Raw genomic sequence first — 15323 nt, 5'->3', positions numbered from 1 at the left:
TTCCTATCTCGATAACCGATCCGGGGCCGAAGGGAATTCGCTGGGGAATCAAACCGAAGAAACAGCGGGGGAAGGGAGACCTGATGGGGCGGGGGAGGGGGCCTGGAAACTGCCCCCTCTCTGCCCGCTGGTGTGGGTGGGACTAGCTGCCTGCTCTTTTTTCCTCAAAATGGGGTCAAACTAAATAGTCTTGTCCAAGGGTTTGTGGGCCAGATAGCCTTTATTTCTTTCTAAAATGTCTGTATTTAAAACTCCAATACAAAACAGAAAAAGAAAAGCTGCCGCGCAGCGGAACTCGAATCATGGAACAAAACTGCATTTTGAGAGAAGCCACCCAGTAACCACTGCGGTCTCCACGAAGGTCCCGTTTCTTTGCTCCTTTTAGGTTTCTCTTGTCCCCCTTCCTCCCTCCCGCCCCCCTCACGAAGGCTGAGCTCAGGGGATCTGCGCGCGCACACGGTCACGCACAGGGGCACGCGCACTGACACCCACCTGCGTCTCTGAGCTTGTACTACCGCCCTCTGGCCTCCTTTCACATCCTCCTCCCAGGGCCGAGTCTTTCCCTAATTTTCTGACTCCGCCCGCTCGTTCCGCGTCCCGGCCACTTTCCAGCCTCTTTCTAAGCGCCGGCGCCCGCGGCTTCCCCGACTTTTCCTATGCATCCTTTTTAGCGGTCACTTGTCTGGGGTCACCGGTCCCCCCCCCCCCCCGATTTTTCCCGAACAAAGTCCGCTCTTGGCGTCCGGTGCGCAATTTCCTCTCCCTGCCGACTCTCGCAGCGCGTCCTCACCTACCCTCCTGAGGACCCCTTTCTCCTCCTCCCCCCTTCCCTTGCTCCCGGCCACGCCCCCTCTCCAGCCCGCCGCTCCCCCGGCGTCTCTCCCCCCGGTGGGCTCGGGGCCGGGGCGTCCCAGGAGACGAGGCTTTGCCGGGGCTGCGGGCGGGGCCGAGCTCCAAGGGGAGCCTGGCAATTTACGCGGGGCTCGCTGCCCCACTGGGGGCGAAGCCCCACAGGAAGCGCGCGCCCCCCGGGGACGCCCCGCCCAGAGCCCGCCATGGGCCGCGACCCTCAGAGAAGGGGGCCCCGCGGGGGCGTCCCGTCAGCGCCGGAAAGTCCGCGCCGGGGCCGCAAGGGGGGCAGGCCGGCCCCGGGGCTGAGCGGACGCGAAGGGGGGCGCACGGCGGTCAGTGGCTGGCCTGGAGCCCGGGCGCGAACCGCAGGCCTGGGAGGGGGCGGGACCGGGGGAACCGGAGCGAGGCGGGCCGGTGGCTCGGGGCGCTGCCTTGGGAGGGGAAGACCCTTCTGGGGGGGGGGGGGGGGGGGGGGGGAGGGGGGAGGAAATCGGCGTCGGGACCAGGGCCGGGAGGCAGAACCCGGCGGCCCGGAGGCTTCCGAGGCTCGCAGGAGCTGGGGGCTCGGAGTCGCCGTCAGGGGCATCCCGGGAACCTGCGCGGAGGCCCGGCTTTGGGGCCGGCGGGGACGCCCCCCTCTGCCCCGCAGAACGTCGGGTTGGGGGAGGGGGCCTGCCCGGACCCCGCCACCGGCCGGGCCGCCCTCTTTCCCGGCACGTGACCATGACGTCAGCAGCGACTGCGTCTTCCCGCGCCCTCGAGACCCGAGTGGGCTGGGGAGGGGGTGAGGGAGGGACTCAAAGCCAGGTCCCTCTCCTCTCCAAAGCTACGAAGGACGCTCCTCCAGGCCCAGGCGGAGCCGTCTGGAGGCCGCGGGGCGTCGGTGCCCTTCCAGCCGGCTCTCGGACCCCCGCCCCGCCCCTCTTCTCCCGGGCCAAGGCCAAGGCCGGGCCCACGTGACCCCGTGACCTCTCACCCAGATTCCCGCCCTCGCTCCGCCCTCCCGCGCTCCGGGGGCTCCTCCCACCCGCCTTCCCAGCCCGGGCACCGGGAGACCCCCGCGCCCCATCATCTCCTGGCCGGCTCCCCGCCCCCACACCCCGGGGCCTCCCGTCTGCCCCGAGTCCCAAGCGCGAGAAGGGAGGGCGTCGGCCTCTCCTCCTCCAATCGGGGCCCTCGGGGGTCGCGCCAACGTGCTGCTCTCTCCCCTGGGTGGGCGACCCCTAACGCCGGGGGGACGCGCCTCTGTCACCTTCCATCCAATCCGGGCCCCCGGGGGGCGGGACTCAGGCTCCAGGACCGAAGGGGGCGGGGCCCCGCCTCGCCTCGTCCAATCCGGCCGCGCGGGGGTCGTGACTCAGCGAAGCTTCCCCGCGCGGGGCGTGTCCCAGGGCTTCGGGCTCTGGCCGTGTGGGCGGGGCCGGGCTCCCTCTCCCCTAAAAGTCTCTGCCGGCGGTTGGAAGCGGAGCGGGTGCTGAACTGAGGGGGGGGAAGGAGAAGGAGAGGACATGGCAGCGACGGTGCTGAGGCGCGGGGCGCGGGTAAGTTTGTGGGCGCGGGCGTCGCCGCGGGGGGAGGGGGGTCCGTGCCCGCCGCCCGCCCCTCCCCCTCCCACGGGGGTCCGTGCCCGCTCTGTCCCTGCCTGGGGGGTCCGTGCCCGCTATCTGCCCCTCCCCCTCCCCGCCCCACGGGGGTCTCTGAGGCTGACGCTTGTTACGGGAGGAGAGGGACGGGGCGGCCCATCCCCGGGCGGACAGAGGCGGTGCTGGGGGAAGTGCAGGAGATGAAATCCTGAGGCCCCTCGGGGCTGCGTTCTCAGAGGGGGGGCGGCGGCGGAGGCGGAGGCGGGAGGGGGGCGTGTCCCCAGGACTGCGGGGGGGGGGGGGGGGGGGGGGGGGGGGGGCGGGGCGGGGGCCGGGGCCGCACCGAGGGGACTGGCCGCTGCCCAGCTGGCCGCCGCCGGGGCCGGGAGGACCGGCTTGGGTGACCTTGGCCCAGGGAGGGGATGGTCCGGTAATCTGAGCCCGGAGCTGGCGGCCCGCCTTCCCTGGGGGCCCCGGCCCAAGTCCGGCCCGGGCTGGGCCGAGGGCGGGATTCCGGGGCCCGGGCACCGCTGTGGCCCCGAGGCGCGCTCCCGGAGCGCCCCCATGGACTCTGCTTGGGCAGGTGCTGCCGGGCTTTCCCGGGATCTTTTGGAGGCCGCAGCACACCCGGAGTGAGCTGAAGCGGGAGCCTGCGCTGGGGTTTAACTTTGGTAAGTGCCCCCTGCTCGGGTCTGGCGGGGAGATGGTGTCCTGTGGGGCCTCCCTGCTCAGCGGCTCCTCCCTGCTCCTCCCTGCTCCTCCCTGGTCCTCCCTGCTCAGCGGCTCCTCCCTGCTCCTCCCTGGTCAGCGGCTCCTCCCTGGTCCTCCCTGCTCAGCGGCTCCTCCCTGCTCAGCGGGTCCTCCCTGCTCAGCCGCTCCTCCCTGCTCCTCCCTGGTCATGCTCCCCTGCTCACCCCTCCCCTCCTCCCTGGTTTGGGCCCTCCTGGTCCTCCCCTCAGCCCTCCTCCCTTCCCTCCCTGCTCACCTCCTCCCTGGTGGGCTCCCCCTCCACCCCTCCCCCTGCTCCTCCTGGTCGCCCTCCCTGGTCCTCCTGATGGATCCTCCCTGCCCTCCCTTCAGGGCCTCCCCTGCCCTCCTGGTCTTCCCTGGTCTTCCCTGGTCAGCGGCTCCTCCCTGCTCCTCCCTGGTCAGCGGCTCCTCCCTAGTCCTCCCTGCTCAGCGGCTCCTCCCTGCTCAGCGGCTCCTCCCTGCTCAGCAGCTCCTCCGTGCTCCTCCCTGCTCAGCGGCTCCTCCCTGCTCAGCCGCTCCTCCCTGCTCAGCGGCTCCTCCGTGCTCCTCCCTGGTCCTCCCTGCTCAGAGGCTCCTCCCTGGTCCTCCCTGGTCAGCGGCTCTCCTCACTTCCCCAGTGGCGCTGGTCCAAAGTTTGTCTTTAAGCCCAGTTCCCACAGTTTTCCCGCAGGAAGGACTTGGGGGCTTTCTGCCCCCCCATGAGCATGTACCCACCTGTGTCTCCTGGGGCCCGGAGAGCCGTGTTGCCCGCACTTCCTGGGCAGACATCCGGCCTCGGGTGGTCTTTCCCCCCCTGAACCTCGGCCCCCTGTGGGCATTAAGCACTGCTGGGTGCCCGGCTGTCCGCTCGGGAGGCAAGGGGGGCCAAAGACCCCCCAGGCCAGTCCCAGTGGGTTGAATTGGGACACGGTCTGGGGCGAGGGCCCTTCCCCTTGGAGCCCTTCCCGGTGGGGCCCCAGGCGAGGCCCGGTCTGGGCGCAGCAGTGGTGGCGGCCGGCCCGGTCTGAGGGGGGGGGGACGCTCCCTGGAGGCGGCCCGAAATGCTGCCCCCCCCCCGGCCCCCCTCGTCTGGGCCTCCCACCCCAAAATCCGGGCAGCAAAGGAGTTCCAGGGGAAGTTTGCAGAAAGAATTCAGTGGCGCAGTTGACGGCGAGGCGGGCGGGAGGGGGGGGATTGGGGGGGTCTGGGAGGGGCCTGGGCGCTCAGCCTTCTCACCGCCTCCCCGGCTCTTCTCCCGTAGTTCCCTGTTCCTCTGATCAAAAGGGCCTGGGAGCTGGGGCTCATCAACACCCACATTCCGGAGAGCTGCGGTGAGTCGCGGGGCGGGGGCTGCACCATGTGCCCCCTGCCTTCTGTCTCTCCTCCGTGCCCCCTCCCTCTGCCCCCCTCGCCTTTCTCTGTCTCTGTTCTCCCTGGCCCCCGGGGCCCCTCCCCTCCCTGTCCTAAGGGGCTTGGGCCCAAACCCGTGTTCAGACCCTCCCCGCTCATGGGCGACCAGAGGAAGACCCTCCCTGGGGCCGAAATCCCGGGGGGGGGGCCCGGCTGGGGCCACCTCTTCCAAGTCACCTCCCTTGGAAGGTGGGACATGGCCAGACACAAGTCAGGTGGGAGGGGTTGCCCCCAGGCCTTCCCTGTGCCCCTGTCCCCCTCCCAGCCTGCCCCTGTGCCCGGCCCCCCCCTCCCAGCCTGCCCCCTGTACCCACCCCTTTCCCCTTCCCCTCCCAGCCTGGCAGGCCCCGGCCTGCCTCCTTCCCGGCGGCCTGGGGCCCCGGGATCTTTTTGCCTCATCCGGAGGGCTGGCCCGGTGCAGGCTTGGCCCTCAACCAACCCTGGGTAAGCCCCGGGGCCGGGGTGGGGCTGACCCCTGGGACCCCTGGGCCGGGCCATGTGGTGGGTGGGCTTGGTGCCTGTGGCATGGTTTCATGGCCCTTCTGCCCCCTGGGGCCCCCTCCCGGGATCCCCCCACTGGGGGCTCCCGGCGTGGTGCCGGGAATGGGGCCACGCCAAAGGGTCCCGTGACCTTGGGCCTGGCACCGAGCAGGAAGCAGCAGGGGCGCCTGTGGCCTCCCCTCCAGGCCCTGCTCAGGTTCCCCGAGTCCGGTCCTCGTGGGAGTCGGCTGGTAACCCCGACACAGACCCAGGGATGAGCTCTTGTGGGGCACGGCCACTGCCGGGGGCCCCCAACCAAGCGACCCCTCCAGGCTCGGAGCCACCCCTCCCATGCGGTCCATGGCTCTCCATGCCCCCCTAACACGGCCGCTTCCCCCTCAGCAAATGCCCATCATCATCGCGGGGAACGCCCAGCAGCAGAAGAAGTACCTCGGGAGGATGACGGAGCAGCCCATGATGTGCGTGAGTATGGCGGCTGCTGCCCGGGGGCGGCCACTGCCAGGGGCGGCCGTGCTGGTGTGGTCAAGGAGTGCGGGCAACGTCCGGGACGGCGTTTCCTTGTCTGGCTCCCCCGTGCCCCAGAACCTGCTCAGACAGGGCCGGCCCGGGAGGGGGCTCCTTCTGGGGGGTCGGCCTCGGGGCATCCAGACGGGCAAGGCTCCCAGCGGCCATAACATGGCTGACCACACAGCTGCGCCCTTGGCCCCGCCCGGCCCTGCCCCGGCCCCTGCCCCGCCACCAAGGGCCCAGCTCCTCCAGAACCATTTCTCACCCAATTGTCCTTGGAGGGGGGAAGATGAGGGGGCCCGGCCCTGTTCCATCCTTGTGCCAAGATTGGGGGAAAAAGGCACCATGTTGGAGGGTCCTTACGGGGCCCCCAGGAGATGCCAGGGCTGGTCTGGGCACGGAGGCAGATCCTGCCTCCGACCCTCCTGGGTGGCCTAGGCTCCACCCACTGTCTCAGCTTATGCCTGCGTGGTTCAGTAGGTGGGTGCGTGTGGGGGAGGGGGCTGCTGGGTGGGGAGCCCCCGTGACGCATGCCCTGGTTCTCCGGGTACTGGCCGTCTGCGAGTGGTGGGAGGGGGTCCTGGGGGAATCGGAGCCCGCCCCACTCCTCGGAGGGAGGCCCAGAGTCTGGCCTCAGAAAGGGGAGCGGAGGTGATGGGGTGGGAACCCCTTCCTCCCACCAGCCCCCGGCCTGTCTGGGATAAGGGCAGGGACAGGCCCTTCATCAGCAAACTCTGGGCGCCTTGGGGTCCTGGCCTGGCCCTGGGTCTTCCACTCTTTCCCGCCCCCCAGAACGCGGCCCCGGGCCCCTCGGGCCCCCCTTCCCGGGCCTTTGTAGGGTCCCAATTGTCCCCTTAAAACGCCTGGGCCGGGGGGACCCCCGGAGGGGCAGCCCGAACCCCGGGCCGGGTTGGGCGGGGGGCACCCCGCATGTTTCCCGGCCGGGAAGGGCCAAGCAGAGCCAGCCTCCTGTAACCCGGGGGGGAAGGGGCCGGGGCTGGGAAGGACAGTTCCCGGGGTGAGAAAGGAGGGGCGGGGTTTGGGCCCCCCCGAGGGGGCCCCCGGGGAAGAGGCTTGGCCCCAGCCCCCGGGTTTCTGCCCTCGGGACCGGGGAGGAGGGCCAGGGTCAGGACCGTGGAACAGTCCCCGGGTGCCCGCCCACAAAGGGAGGGGGTCCCAGGGGGTCCTTGGCGAGAGGAGGCCAGCCGCCCGGGAAAGGGGAAAGGCCCGGCAGGGAAACCCGGGCCCCCTTTGGGGCCTCCCCGCCCCTTTGGGTCCCCCCTCCTCGGGGGGAGGGCTCCGCGGCCTGGGTCAAGCGTGGCCTTTGGGCTTTAAGGGGCCCCACCCCCCCGGATCTTGTTTGGGGGTCCCCAAAGCTTCCGCCCCACCCTTTTACCTTTTCCCAAAGGCTTACCCTGCGGACACCGGGGCGGCCCGGGGGAGGCCTGAGGGCCCCCCGGGAAAGAAGGCCGGTGTCTCAATGGGCAAAGATGTGGAAACCCCGGGGAAAGAAGGTGGGTGCCCTGGCCCCCCCTGGTCCCCTCCCCTCCCCTCCCGGGGCTTGGCCTGGGTGGGCCCGCCAGGCCCGGGTGGGCCCCTGGGGCTGGGAGAAGCCCGGCCCTCCCTCCACAGCTCCCCTTGAAGGGGCCCTAGTCTTCCAGGATTCCTTCGGCTCGGCCCAACCCCAAGGCTCCGCCGAAATTCACCCGCTTCACGTGGCGGGACCCCGGGACGGTCAGGAGGGCCCCCGCCCTCCCCCTGCCCCGCTTTCTTGTTTGGGGCTGCGGCACAAGGGACCTGGGCCAGGACTCCCTCAGTGGAAGGGAGGTGCTGCTGCCTCTTTGGGAAGGTGCCATCCCCCACGTGGGGGTCTCAGCTCTGCCCCCCGTGTCCGACCTCTTCCCGGGGACCTCGGCTGTGGCTCGGGGAGCCCCCGCCCCAGAGGTCACGGCGCGGGTGAGGAAGCAGCCCTCAGGGTCTGTCCTCTGCAGGAGATAAACATGGGCCAGCGCTGCTCAGACACCAGGGGCATCATCTTCGAGGACGTGGTCGTGCCCAAGGAGAACGTCCTGGTCGGGGAAGGCTCTGGCTTCAAGATCGCCATGGGGGCATTCGACAAGACCAGACCCCCGGTAAGGAGGGCGCCGCGCCCAGCTCTGCTCCACGCTGGCGGCCAGGGGACCCCCTGGGAGCTGGCCTCATTGACCCAGTCCTCCCCGAGGCTTGGAGGCTCCCCCCTGAAGTCGTCCCCCGCCATCCTCATTAAGAGAAGAGTTTGTTCTCCAGGCGTGCTTTCTAAAGGGAGTCTGGCTGACTCTTGTCCTTCCTCACCTTCAGGGATCCCCCCTGGGGGCGGGGGGCCGGGAAGCAGCCTCTCCCCTCCCCCCCAGACTGTGCAGGTCCCGGGGAGCAGCCTCCCCCCCCCCAGACTGTGCAGGGCCCAGGGAGCAGCCTCTCCCCTCCCCCCCGACTGTGCAGGGCCTGGGGAGCAGCCTCTCCCCTCCCCCCCAGACTGTGCAGGGCCTGGGGAGCAGCCTCCTACCATCTGGGGAGGAGGAAAGCTACTGGGGGCCCAGAACCTCCCCCCGTTCTCAGTCCCTGTGAGCCTGCCCACAGCCCTTCAGGGACAGAGCCTGCTGCGAGGACTTTGGGGGCATCCAATGAGCAGCTCTTTTCTTTGGCTTTTTAATAGTATTTATTTTTCCCAACTCTGCGCATTTGTTGTCACAAGATCGAGCCCTGGGCTTCCTGGGTTCTGAGGCCGGGTTGGGCCGACCCTTCCCACATTCAGCCGCCCCTCGTTTCTCTGGCCCAGCATGGCTGCTCGGCTGCCCCCCCGGCCCCCACTTTGCAGCCCCCGCAGAAAGGGCTGCTGCAAACGCCCCCTGGTGTGCGGGGCTGCCGGGCGACCTGTCCAGGTGATGGCTCCCCTTCGCCCTTGTCTTGCCGCCTCAGGTCGCTGCCGGGGCCGTCGGGCTCGCGCAGAGGGCTTTGGACGAAGCGACCAAGTATGCCTTGGAGAGGAAGACCTTCGGAAGGCACCTCGTGGAGGTACTGGCCCCGACAGGCCCGGGCCTGCACAAGGGCCCCGAGGCTCCGGAAGGGGGGGGGGCCCTTCCTGGGCAGTGAGCAGGTGGCCGGGGGCCTCTGGGGTCAGGGGAGCCAGAGGAGACCGGCCCGGGCAGCGAGCGGCTCTCAGGGAGCCGAAGGAGCCAAAAAACGTTGTGGAAGGAGGAGATGCCGCAGGCTAAACTCGCTCCTCCTGAGTGGCTCTTCCCTGTTTGTTCACACTTGGCTCCCTTCCTGGGGAAGCAGGAGTCGGCCCTCCCGCTGACTGCTGGGAGGAGAGAATAATGGCCGCTTCCTCCCAGGGAACAGAAAAGTGCCCTCCCCCATCACCCCCCCCCGTACCCCTGTAACTTCAGTGGGGCGCACTTGCTCACGCATCCGTCCTCAGACCGTGAGGTTCTCTGGAGCATAGGGACGGGGAGAAAGCAGGTCTCCCCGAGAGCAAGTTAACACTGTCCTTAGTGTTGCCTCAGGGGCTGCCACAGGGAGCCCTCGGTGCCCAGGGGGAGGTGAAGGCGGGGAACCCTCGGTGTTGGTGGGGCAGGGGGGGGTGAAGGGGGGAACCCTCGGTGTCAGTGGGGCGGGGGGGGGTCCGGCCACTTTGGAGGCTGGGGTCCTCCCTCCCTGAGCCAGGGCCCCACGGAGGACAAAGACAAGTCCACTGGGCACCCAGTTGAGCCCCACAGGCGGAGGGTGGTCCCAACCAATCATGGCTCACACAAGTCATGGTGGGGGGGGTATAAAGAACACCAAAGGCAACCTGAGAGGCCACTGTCTGTGAGAGACTGGGGGGGGGGGAACACCTCGTCAGGGAGGGCGGAGCTCTGTGGGTCAGCTGCGCTGGAGGCGGTGCTGAGAGGGGAGAGCTGGGGGGGGGGGGGGTGAGAAGCAGAACACAAAGAAACTGCCCAGGGAGCAGAAGGCAGACTCAGGGGCCTTAAAAGGGAGCCGGTGCCCGGGTTTTCTGGGCACTGCCCGCCCGGCCTGGCCGCAGCCAGAACCGAAGCGTATCTGTCCGCCTGCACCTTCTCTGGGCCGTTTGGCTGATAATGCCTTCACGCTCCTTCCTTCCGCGTCACTCAGCACCAGGCCGTGGCCTTTCTGCTGGCTGAGATGGCCATGAAGGTGGAGCTGGCCAGGATGGGCTACCAGCGGGCGGCCTGGGAAGTGGACTCGGGCCGCCGCAACACCTACTACGCCTCCATCGCCAAGGCCTTCGCCGGCGACATCGCCAACCAGCTGGCCACGGACGCCGTGCAGATCTTCGGCGGCAACGGCTTCAACAGTGAATACCCTGTGGAGAAGCTGATGAGGGACGCCAAGATTTACCAGGTACCTGTTCTAATTCGGCGCTGGCCAGAGGCAGAATGCACCCGGGGGCCGGGACGGTTCTTCCGTGGCCTTTCCACCAGGAGCCCCCTGGCTGGGATGGTGCCTCTGGGGGGCACGAGGGCCCAAGGGGACAGGATGCTGCCTTGGGGGGGGTACAAGGGCCCAAGGGGACAGGATGCTGCCTCGGGGGGGGGGTTACAAGGGCCCAAGGGGATGGGGGCCAGTGCTCCCTTACACAGCCCAGCAGTGCCCCCGGAGCTAGCAGCGGATGGCTTGGGCCTGGGAAGTCCCCTCCCTTGCCCAGTGGACCCCTGCTGCTCTGCACCCCCAAGCCGGCGCCAGTGCCCGAGGTGCCGATGGGCTGGGCCTGGTGCTGACCCGTCCTGTGCCTTCCCCATGCCCTGTCCTTGGGCTGCTCGGCCCCTGCAGTTGGGTCTGGCTCGCTGTGACCGTGTGGGGCTTTGATCCCGGACTAGGGGCCATGTCCTTTTCATGTACAGATGAGGAGACGGAGGCAGGCAGGGTGCAGGGACTTGTCCAGGGTCACCCAGTGGGGTCTGAGGCTGGGCTTGAGTCGGGTCTTGCTGACTCTGGGCCCAGGCTCATTAGTGCCGGGTACTGGAGGCTCGAGGACGTTTGGTGAGACAGCCCCCTGAAATCACCAGGCCGTGGGCTGGGCCAGGAGGGCCTGGGAGGTTGCCTCGGGGACCTAGGCCTGGTGCTTTTGGTCCCTGAGGCCAAGAGAGAAGGGACACCCGACCCCAGCCATGTGATGGGGGACTCCCTGTCCTGGGGGAGAGAGGAGGCCGTGTACCTGGGCCTCCAGGAATGGCTGAGGAGAGGTTGGAGGTCGGGGCTGCTGCCCAGGCCGCCTCCTGGATGGAGATGGCTGTGAGGGGCTTGAGGGGAAGGGGAGCAGGGCTTCCCAGAGGAAGGGAGGAGCTCTCTCACCAGGAGCAGTTTGGTGGACAGAGGAAACCTGGGGTCCCCCTCTTGCTCCCAGTCCTCAGGGCCCCCACCTAGGAGTCATCCTGGCTGCCTTTCCCTCCCTCTCCACAGGCTGCCAATCATACCTCAACACCTCCCTGTCCCCTGCTCCGCCCTCGTCACCCACACCTGGACTGTTGGGGGGCAGGGGAACCTCAGAGCTCGGCCCATTGCAGCCACCACGCCCTCCCCTCCCAGTCAGCCCCAGGGCTTCCCTCTGCTTCAAATGTCCCTTTTGGGGGTCAGAGCCCTTCGAGATGGGGCCCCTCTTCCCCTCCCAGCCGTTCCCCACCATGTTCCCCCCAAGCCCTGGGCAGCCTCTGTGCCTCCCTCGAAGCTGTTCCACAGAAGCCCCCCGAGCTCTGGCTGTCGGGCTCCACGTTGGACTGGCCGTGGCCCCTTCCAGAGCCCTGACCCAAGGCGGGCCCTCGGGGCATGACTCAGGGGCCTTGCCTGAGTCGGGGGCGCGCCTGGCACCCAGCTCCAGTCCCTCCCACAGTCCTTGGCTCAGGAGGAGGCTCTCGTGTTCACCGGCCCAAGGGGACCCACAGGGACTGGTTTCAGGCTTTTCTTCCATGACACGTGCGTTCCCTGGGAGGTTCTTGTGATGTCCTGATGGCAAGAAACTGTATTTACATCCAGATCCTTTCTGATACTGTGAGAAATGTCCATTATTCTTAGGCTCTTAGAAACGTGGGAGCCGCCTGGGGGCCCTGGCAGGCTCCTCTGGGCCCACGTCAGTCTGGCTCGTTTTATTCTCAGACCGCCTCGGGCGCCAAGCACGCATTTTGACCTTTGGGCAGCTGCTGCCAGGGAACCCGACACAAAATGGGAAACCTTGGCGGCGGCGGCGTCCCTGACGCGCTTAGAGAATGTCCTCTGCTCTTTCAGATTTATGAAGGGACTGCCCAGATCCAGAGGCTGATCATAGCCCGGGAGCACATCGGCAAGTACAAGAACTGAGGCGACCCGGCCCACCGCGACCCTCCTGCAAGGGGCGGGAAGCGGGGAGGCTGCCAGGCGTCGGCCGCTGCGGACAGAAGCGCCGGGAAAGCGGCCTGGAGACCGCCAGGGCGGTGAGGTGGCTGTAGCCTCTGTCTAGCTCCAGATAGGTTTTAAAACGAGAAATCTTTGGCTTCATTAAAATACTTGTGTGTTCTTCCAATGGCGCTTATACTTGTATCGCAAAGCATCAAGGGAACCTTCTGAGTTGTTCGGAAAACTGTCACCGCCCAAAGTCGGAGCGCTTTCCGCCGCTGAGCGGCCACTCTGGTGGGACCGGAGGGAGCTCCCTCCCCGCCTTTGTCCTGGCGCATCATTGCTCAGGTAACAGGGCGCGCCTCTAGATCCCCACTTCTCCCCTTTGCCCTGCAAGCGCCGGGACTGGCACACGGGAGAATTCATCGGTGTGCCCGGGGTGCGCCCCCAGCCTGGCATTCTAGGGCACCCGCTCTGCCAGCCCCCGAGGACGGGAGGAAAGCTGGCTCAGGAGCAGTTTCTGGCCCGCCTTTCTTGGTTAGGAGGCAGCTCTTTCTCTGAGGGGGACGGAAGCACAGGAAGCGCTGGGCCCGTCTTCCTCCCGTCCCTCCTGTGAGCGTCCGGGCTGGGAGAGGGAGGTGGCCCCGGCGGTAACGGCCCACTTGGCTTATTTGTTAGCCTGTCCCACGGGCCACGCTCTGGAAGTGACTGTGGCGGGAGGATGGAGGGCATCCAACCGGGCAGTCTGAACGAGCACCAGAATAAAGCGGTTTTCCAAACCTGCTCCTGGGCTTCTCCCGTTTGTTCCTGCAGAGTAGAGGCGGCAGCGGCGGCTTCTCCCCATTCACATCCCGCCCCGGGGCGTTGCCCGTGGTGGGCAAGGGCGGGTGAGCGGGAGCCACAGGAGAACGGCCCCATGAGACCCAGGAAGCGGGGCTGCTCCAGGCCTCACCCTCTGACCCCGCAGCCGGGGAGGCTTCTGGGGGGCCCGGGCAGCAGCCCGGGGCAGAGGGGGAGGGGGCCGGGCAGCAGCCCGGGGCAGAGGGGGAGGGGGCCGGGCAGCAGCCCGGGGCAGAGGGCGAGGGGGCCGGGCAGCAGCCCGGGGCAGAGGGCGAGGGGGCCTGTGGCCCTCCAAGGCCCGGGGGTGGGGTGGGGTGGGGTTCTGACTGGGAAGGGCCTCCGGAGGCAATCACCCAGCCCGCAGCTGGGGGGCAGGGCCTCGGGCCGGATCTGAACTCGAGCCCCAATTGTGGGGCCGGTGCCGCCCGCTGTGTGCAACCGCAGACATTGGGGCAGCTTCTGGGTGTGCAGAGCAGCCGGCCCAAGGGCACTGAGGGCGCCGGGCCTCCCCCTTCCTTTGGAGTGAGGACCTGCGGGGGAGGCGGTCCGGGAGAGGAGGAGCCCGGGGTCTGTGGCTGGGGCCGCTGCCTCACGGGGAGCCCCCGGTCTGTGGCGTCCCAGGCGGGGAGAAAGCAGCTTCTCGCCAGTGGCCCGAGGGTCCGCAGCCCCCCCAGGAGGGAATCCCCTTCTGCGGGAACCGACCAGCCCCCCCGGGGGGGTCACACCCACTGTAGACACCCCCAGCTGGGACCCTCTTTGTGGGATTCGAGGGCATGGCTCCTGCTTGTGGGGGCCGCTCGCGGGAGGCCCTGCCCCCTCTCCCAGGCCCCTCCAGGCGCGATCCCTCCGGCCCAGGCTTTTGTGGGGGCAGAGCCCGGCTCCAGGGCAGGCCGCCCCAGAGGCACCCACCCCCTAGATGGGGCCGGGGTGCGCCGGCGCCCCCTCCTCAGTGTCGCCCCCTAGTGGAGCTGGGAGCGGAGGGGGAGAAGGCCCCTCCCCCCAGCCAGGGCGGCGCCCACAGTCTGCAGATCACTTCCCTCTGGAGAACACGCTCCACCTTTATTGCATTGAAACTAGAGCCCAGCGGAAACCAAAGGCTGCCCCCCTCCAACCCCTCCTCCAGTCCTCTCTGCGCCTCCCCCGGGTCTGGGTCTGGCCAGCGTCGCTCCTCCCCCTGCGCCCCCGCCCCCCTCCTGCAGTGTGCGGGGGGCCCCCCCCCCCCGCGCCTCCCCCGGGTCTGGCCAGCGTCGCGCTTTGGGGCAGAACGGTCCGGTCCGGACCCGGGGTGGGGGCGGGGCAGCCCCGGGGGAAAGGGGCTTGGGGCCCTTCCTGGGGCCGGGAGCCGGAAGGGCGTTCTCGGAGCTCCCGGAGCCGGGGGGCGGTGTGGGACGCTGGCTGCTACCGCCCGGGAGGCTGCGCGTTACCGAGGGGGAGCGGGCTCCCCGGGGCGGGCCAGGTCAGGGGCGCTGTAGGACTCGGCCTCCCGGCCTCCAGGCTCAGCGCGCCTCAGCTCTGGCGCCCCTAGCGGCCCCTAAAATAACCCTCCCAAAGCCGAAAAGGAGCCTCTCGGCGCGGGGACGCCCTGCGCGGGAGGGTCATCCGCATCTGCGCATGCGCCTTGGCCTTTCTGAGCAGGCAGCGGCGGGGACAGCTCCAAAAGCGGGTCCTTGGGGCGGGGCCTCCTACGCCGGCAGTGCGTCGGGGGCCTGCGTGCGCATTGACGCACGCCCCGAGTGACTTGAGCCGCGAGCGGCCGTTCTCGTCCTTTCCTTCCGGACTTCGCCATGGTGAGTATCTACTCCGCCGGGTTCCCAAGGCCGGCGACCGTTCAGGGGCCCTCCGGAGTTAGATGCGCCGCTCCGGCCTCCCCGGTCCCCTCCGGCCTCTGGTCCCCCCGGCCTCCGGTCCCCCCGGGCTCCGGCCTCCCCTGGCTCCGGTCCCCTCCGGCCTCCTGCCGGCCCGGCCTCCTGGTCTCCGACCCTCCCTGGCTCCGGCCTCCGCTCTGGCTCCTGGCTCTCCCCTGGGCTCCGGCCTCCCCGGGCTCTGTCCCCCGGCCTCGGTCTCCGGCCGGCCTCCCTGGCTCTGCCCCCGGTCCGGCCTCCTGGCTGGCCTCCGGTCTCCGGCCTCCCCTGGCTCCGGCCTCCCGGGCTCCGGCCTCCCTGGCCTCGGCCCCTCCGGTCCCTGCCGGCCTCCCTGGCTCCGTGCCCTCTCCGGCCTCCCGGCCTCCTGGCTCCGGCCCCCCCCGGGCTCCGGCCTCCCCTGGCTCCGGCTCCTCCGAAGGCCTCTGCGAGGCGGCCGGCTCCTGTCTCCGGCCCCGGGAGCTCCGTCCTCACCGGGCTCCGGTCTCCCTGGAAGGGACCCTGGCAGGAGAGGACGTGGTGCTGGGCTTCCTGACGCGTCCCACACGCAGCCTGCTGGAGAAGCCGCGGCCTACATCTGCCTACGGCGCGCTTTGACGACTCTGAAATGCGTCCGCCGGGGAGGAGAAGGGAGGCGCTGGTGCTGGGGCCCGACGCGCCGTGACACGTCTGTGGC

General features: G+C 69.2%; 1 protein-coding gene across 1 annotated transcript; it reads left to right on the top strand.

Moving 5' to 3' along the window:
- The first annotated feature begins 1903 nt into the window (after nt 1–1903).
- ACADM (acyl-CoA dehydrogenase medium chain) lies at nt 1904–12731 on the top strand. Its single transcript, XM_031967889.1, has 12 exons — nt 1904–2393; nt 3019–3288; nt 3602–3776; nt 4008–4186; nt 4426–4493; nt 4939–5018; nt 5311–6011; nt 6991–7096; nt 7215–7714; nt 8538–8633; nt 9735–9983; nt 11862–12731. Exons 1-12 carry the CDS (start codon nt 2361–2363, stop codon nt 11931–11933), a joined length of 2529 nt encoding a protein of 842 aa, XP_031823749.1. The 5' UTR covers nt 1904–2360; the 3' UTR covers nt 11934–12731.
- The last annotated feature ends 2592 nt before the right edge of the window (nt 12732–15323 follow it).

The sequence above is a fragment of the Sarcophilus harrisii genome, chromosome 4, assembly GCF_902635505.1.
Source record: "Sarcophilus harrisii chromosome 4, mSarHar1.11, whole genome shotgun sequence".
In the NCBI taxonomy this organism is placed as follows: Eukaryota; Metazoa; Chordata; class Mammalia; order Dasyuromorphia; family Dasyuridae; genus Sarcophilus; species Sarcophilus harrisii.
The sequence above is the reverse complement of the archived record's forward strand: the minus strand, read 5'-3'. Positions and strand labels throughout refer to the sequence as shown.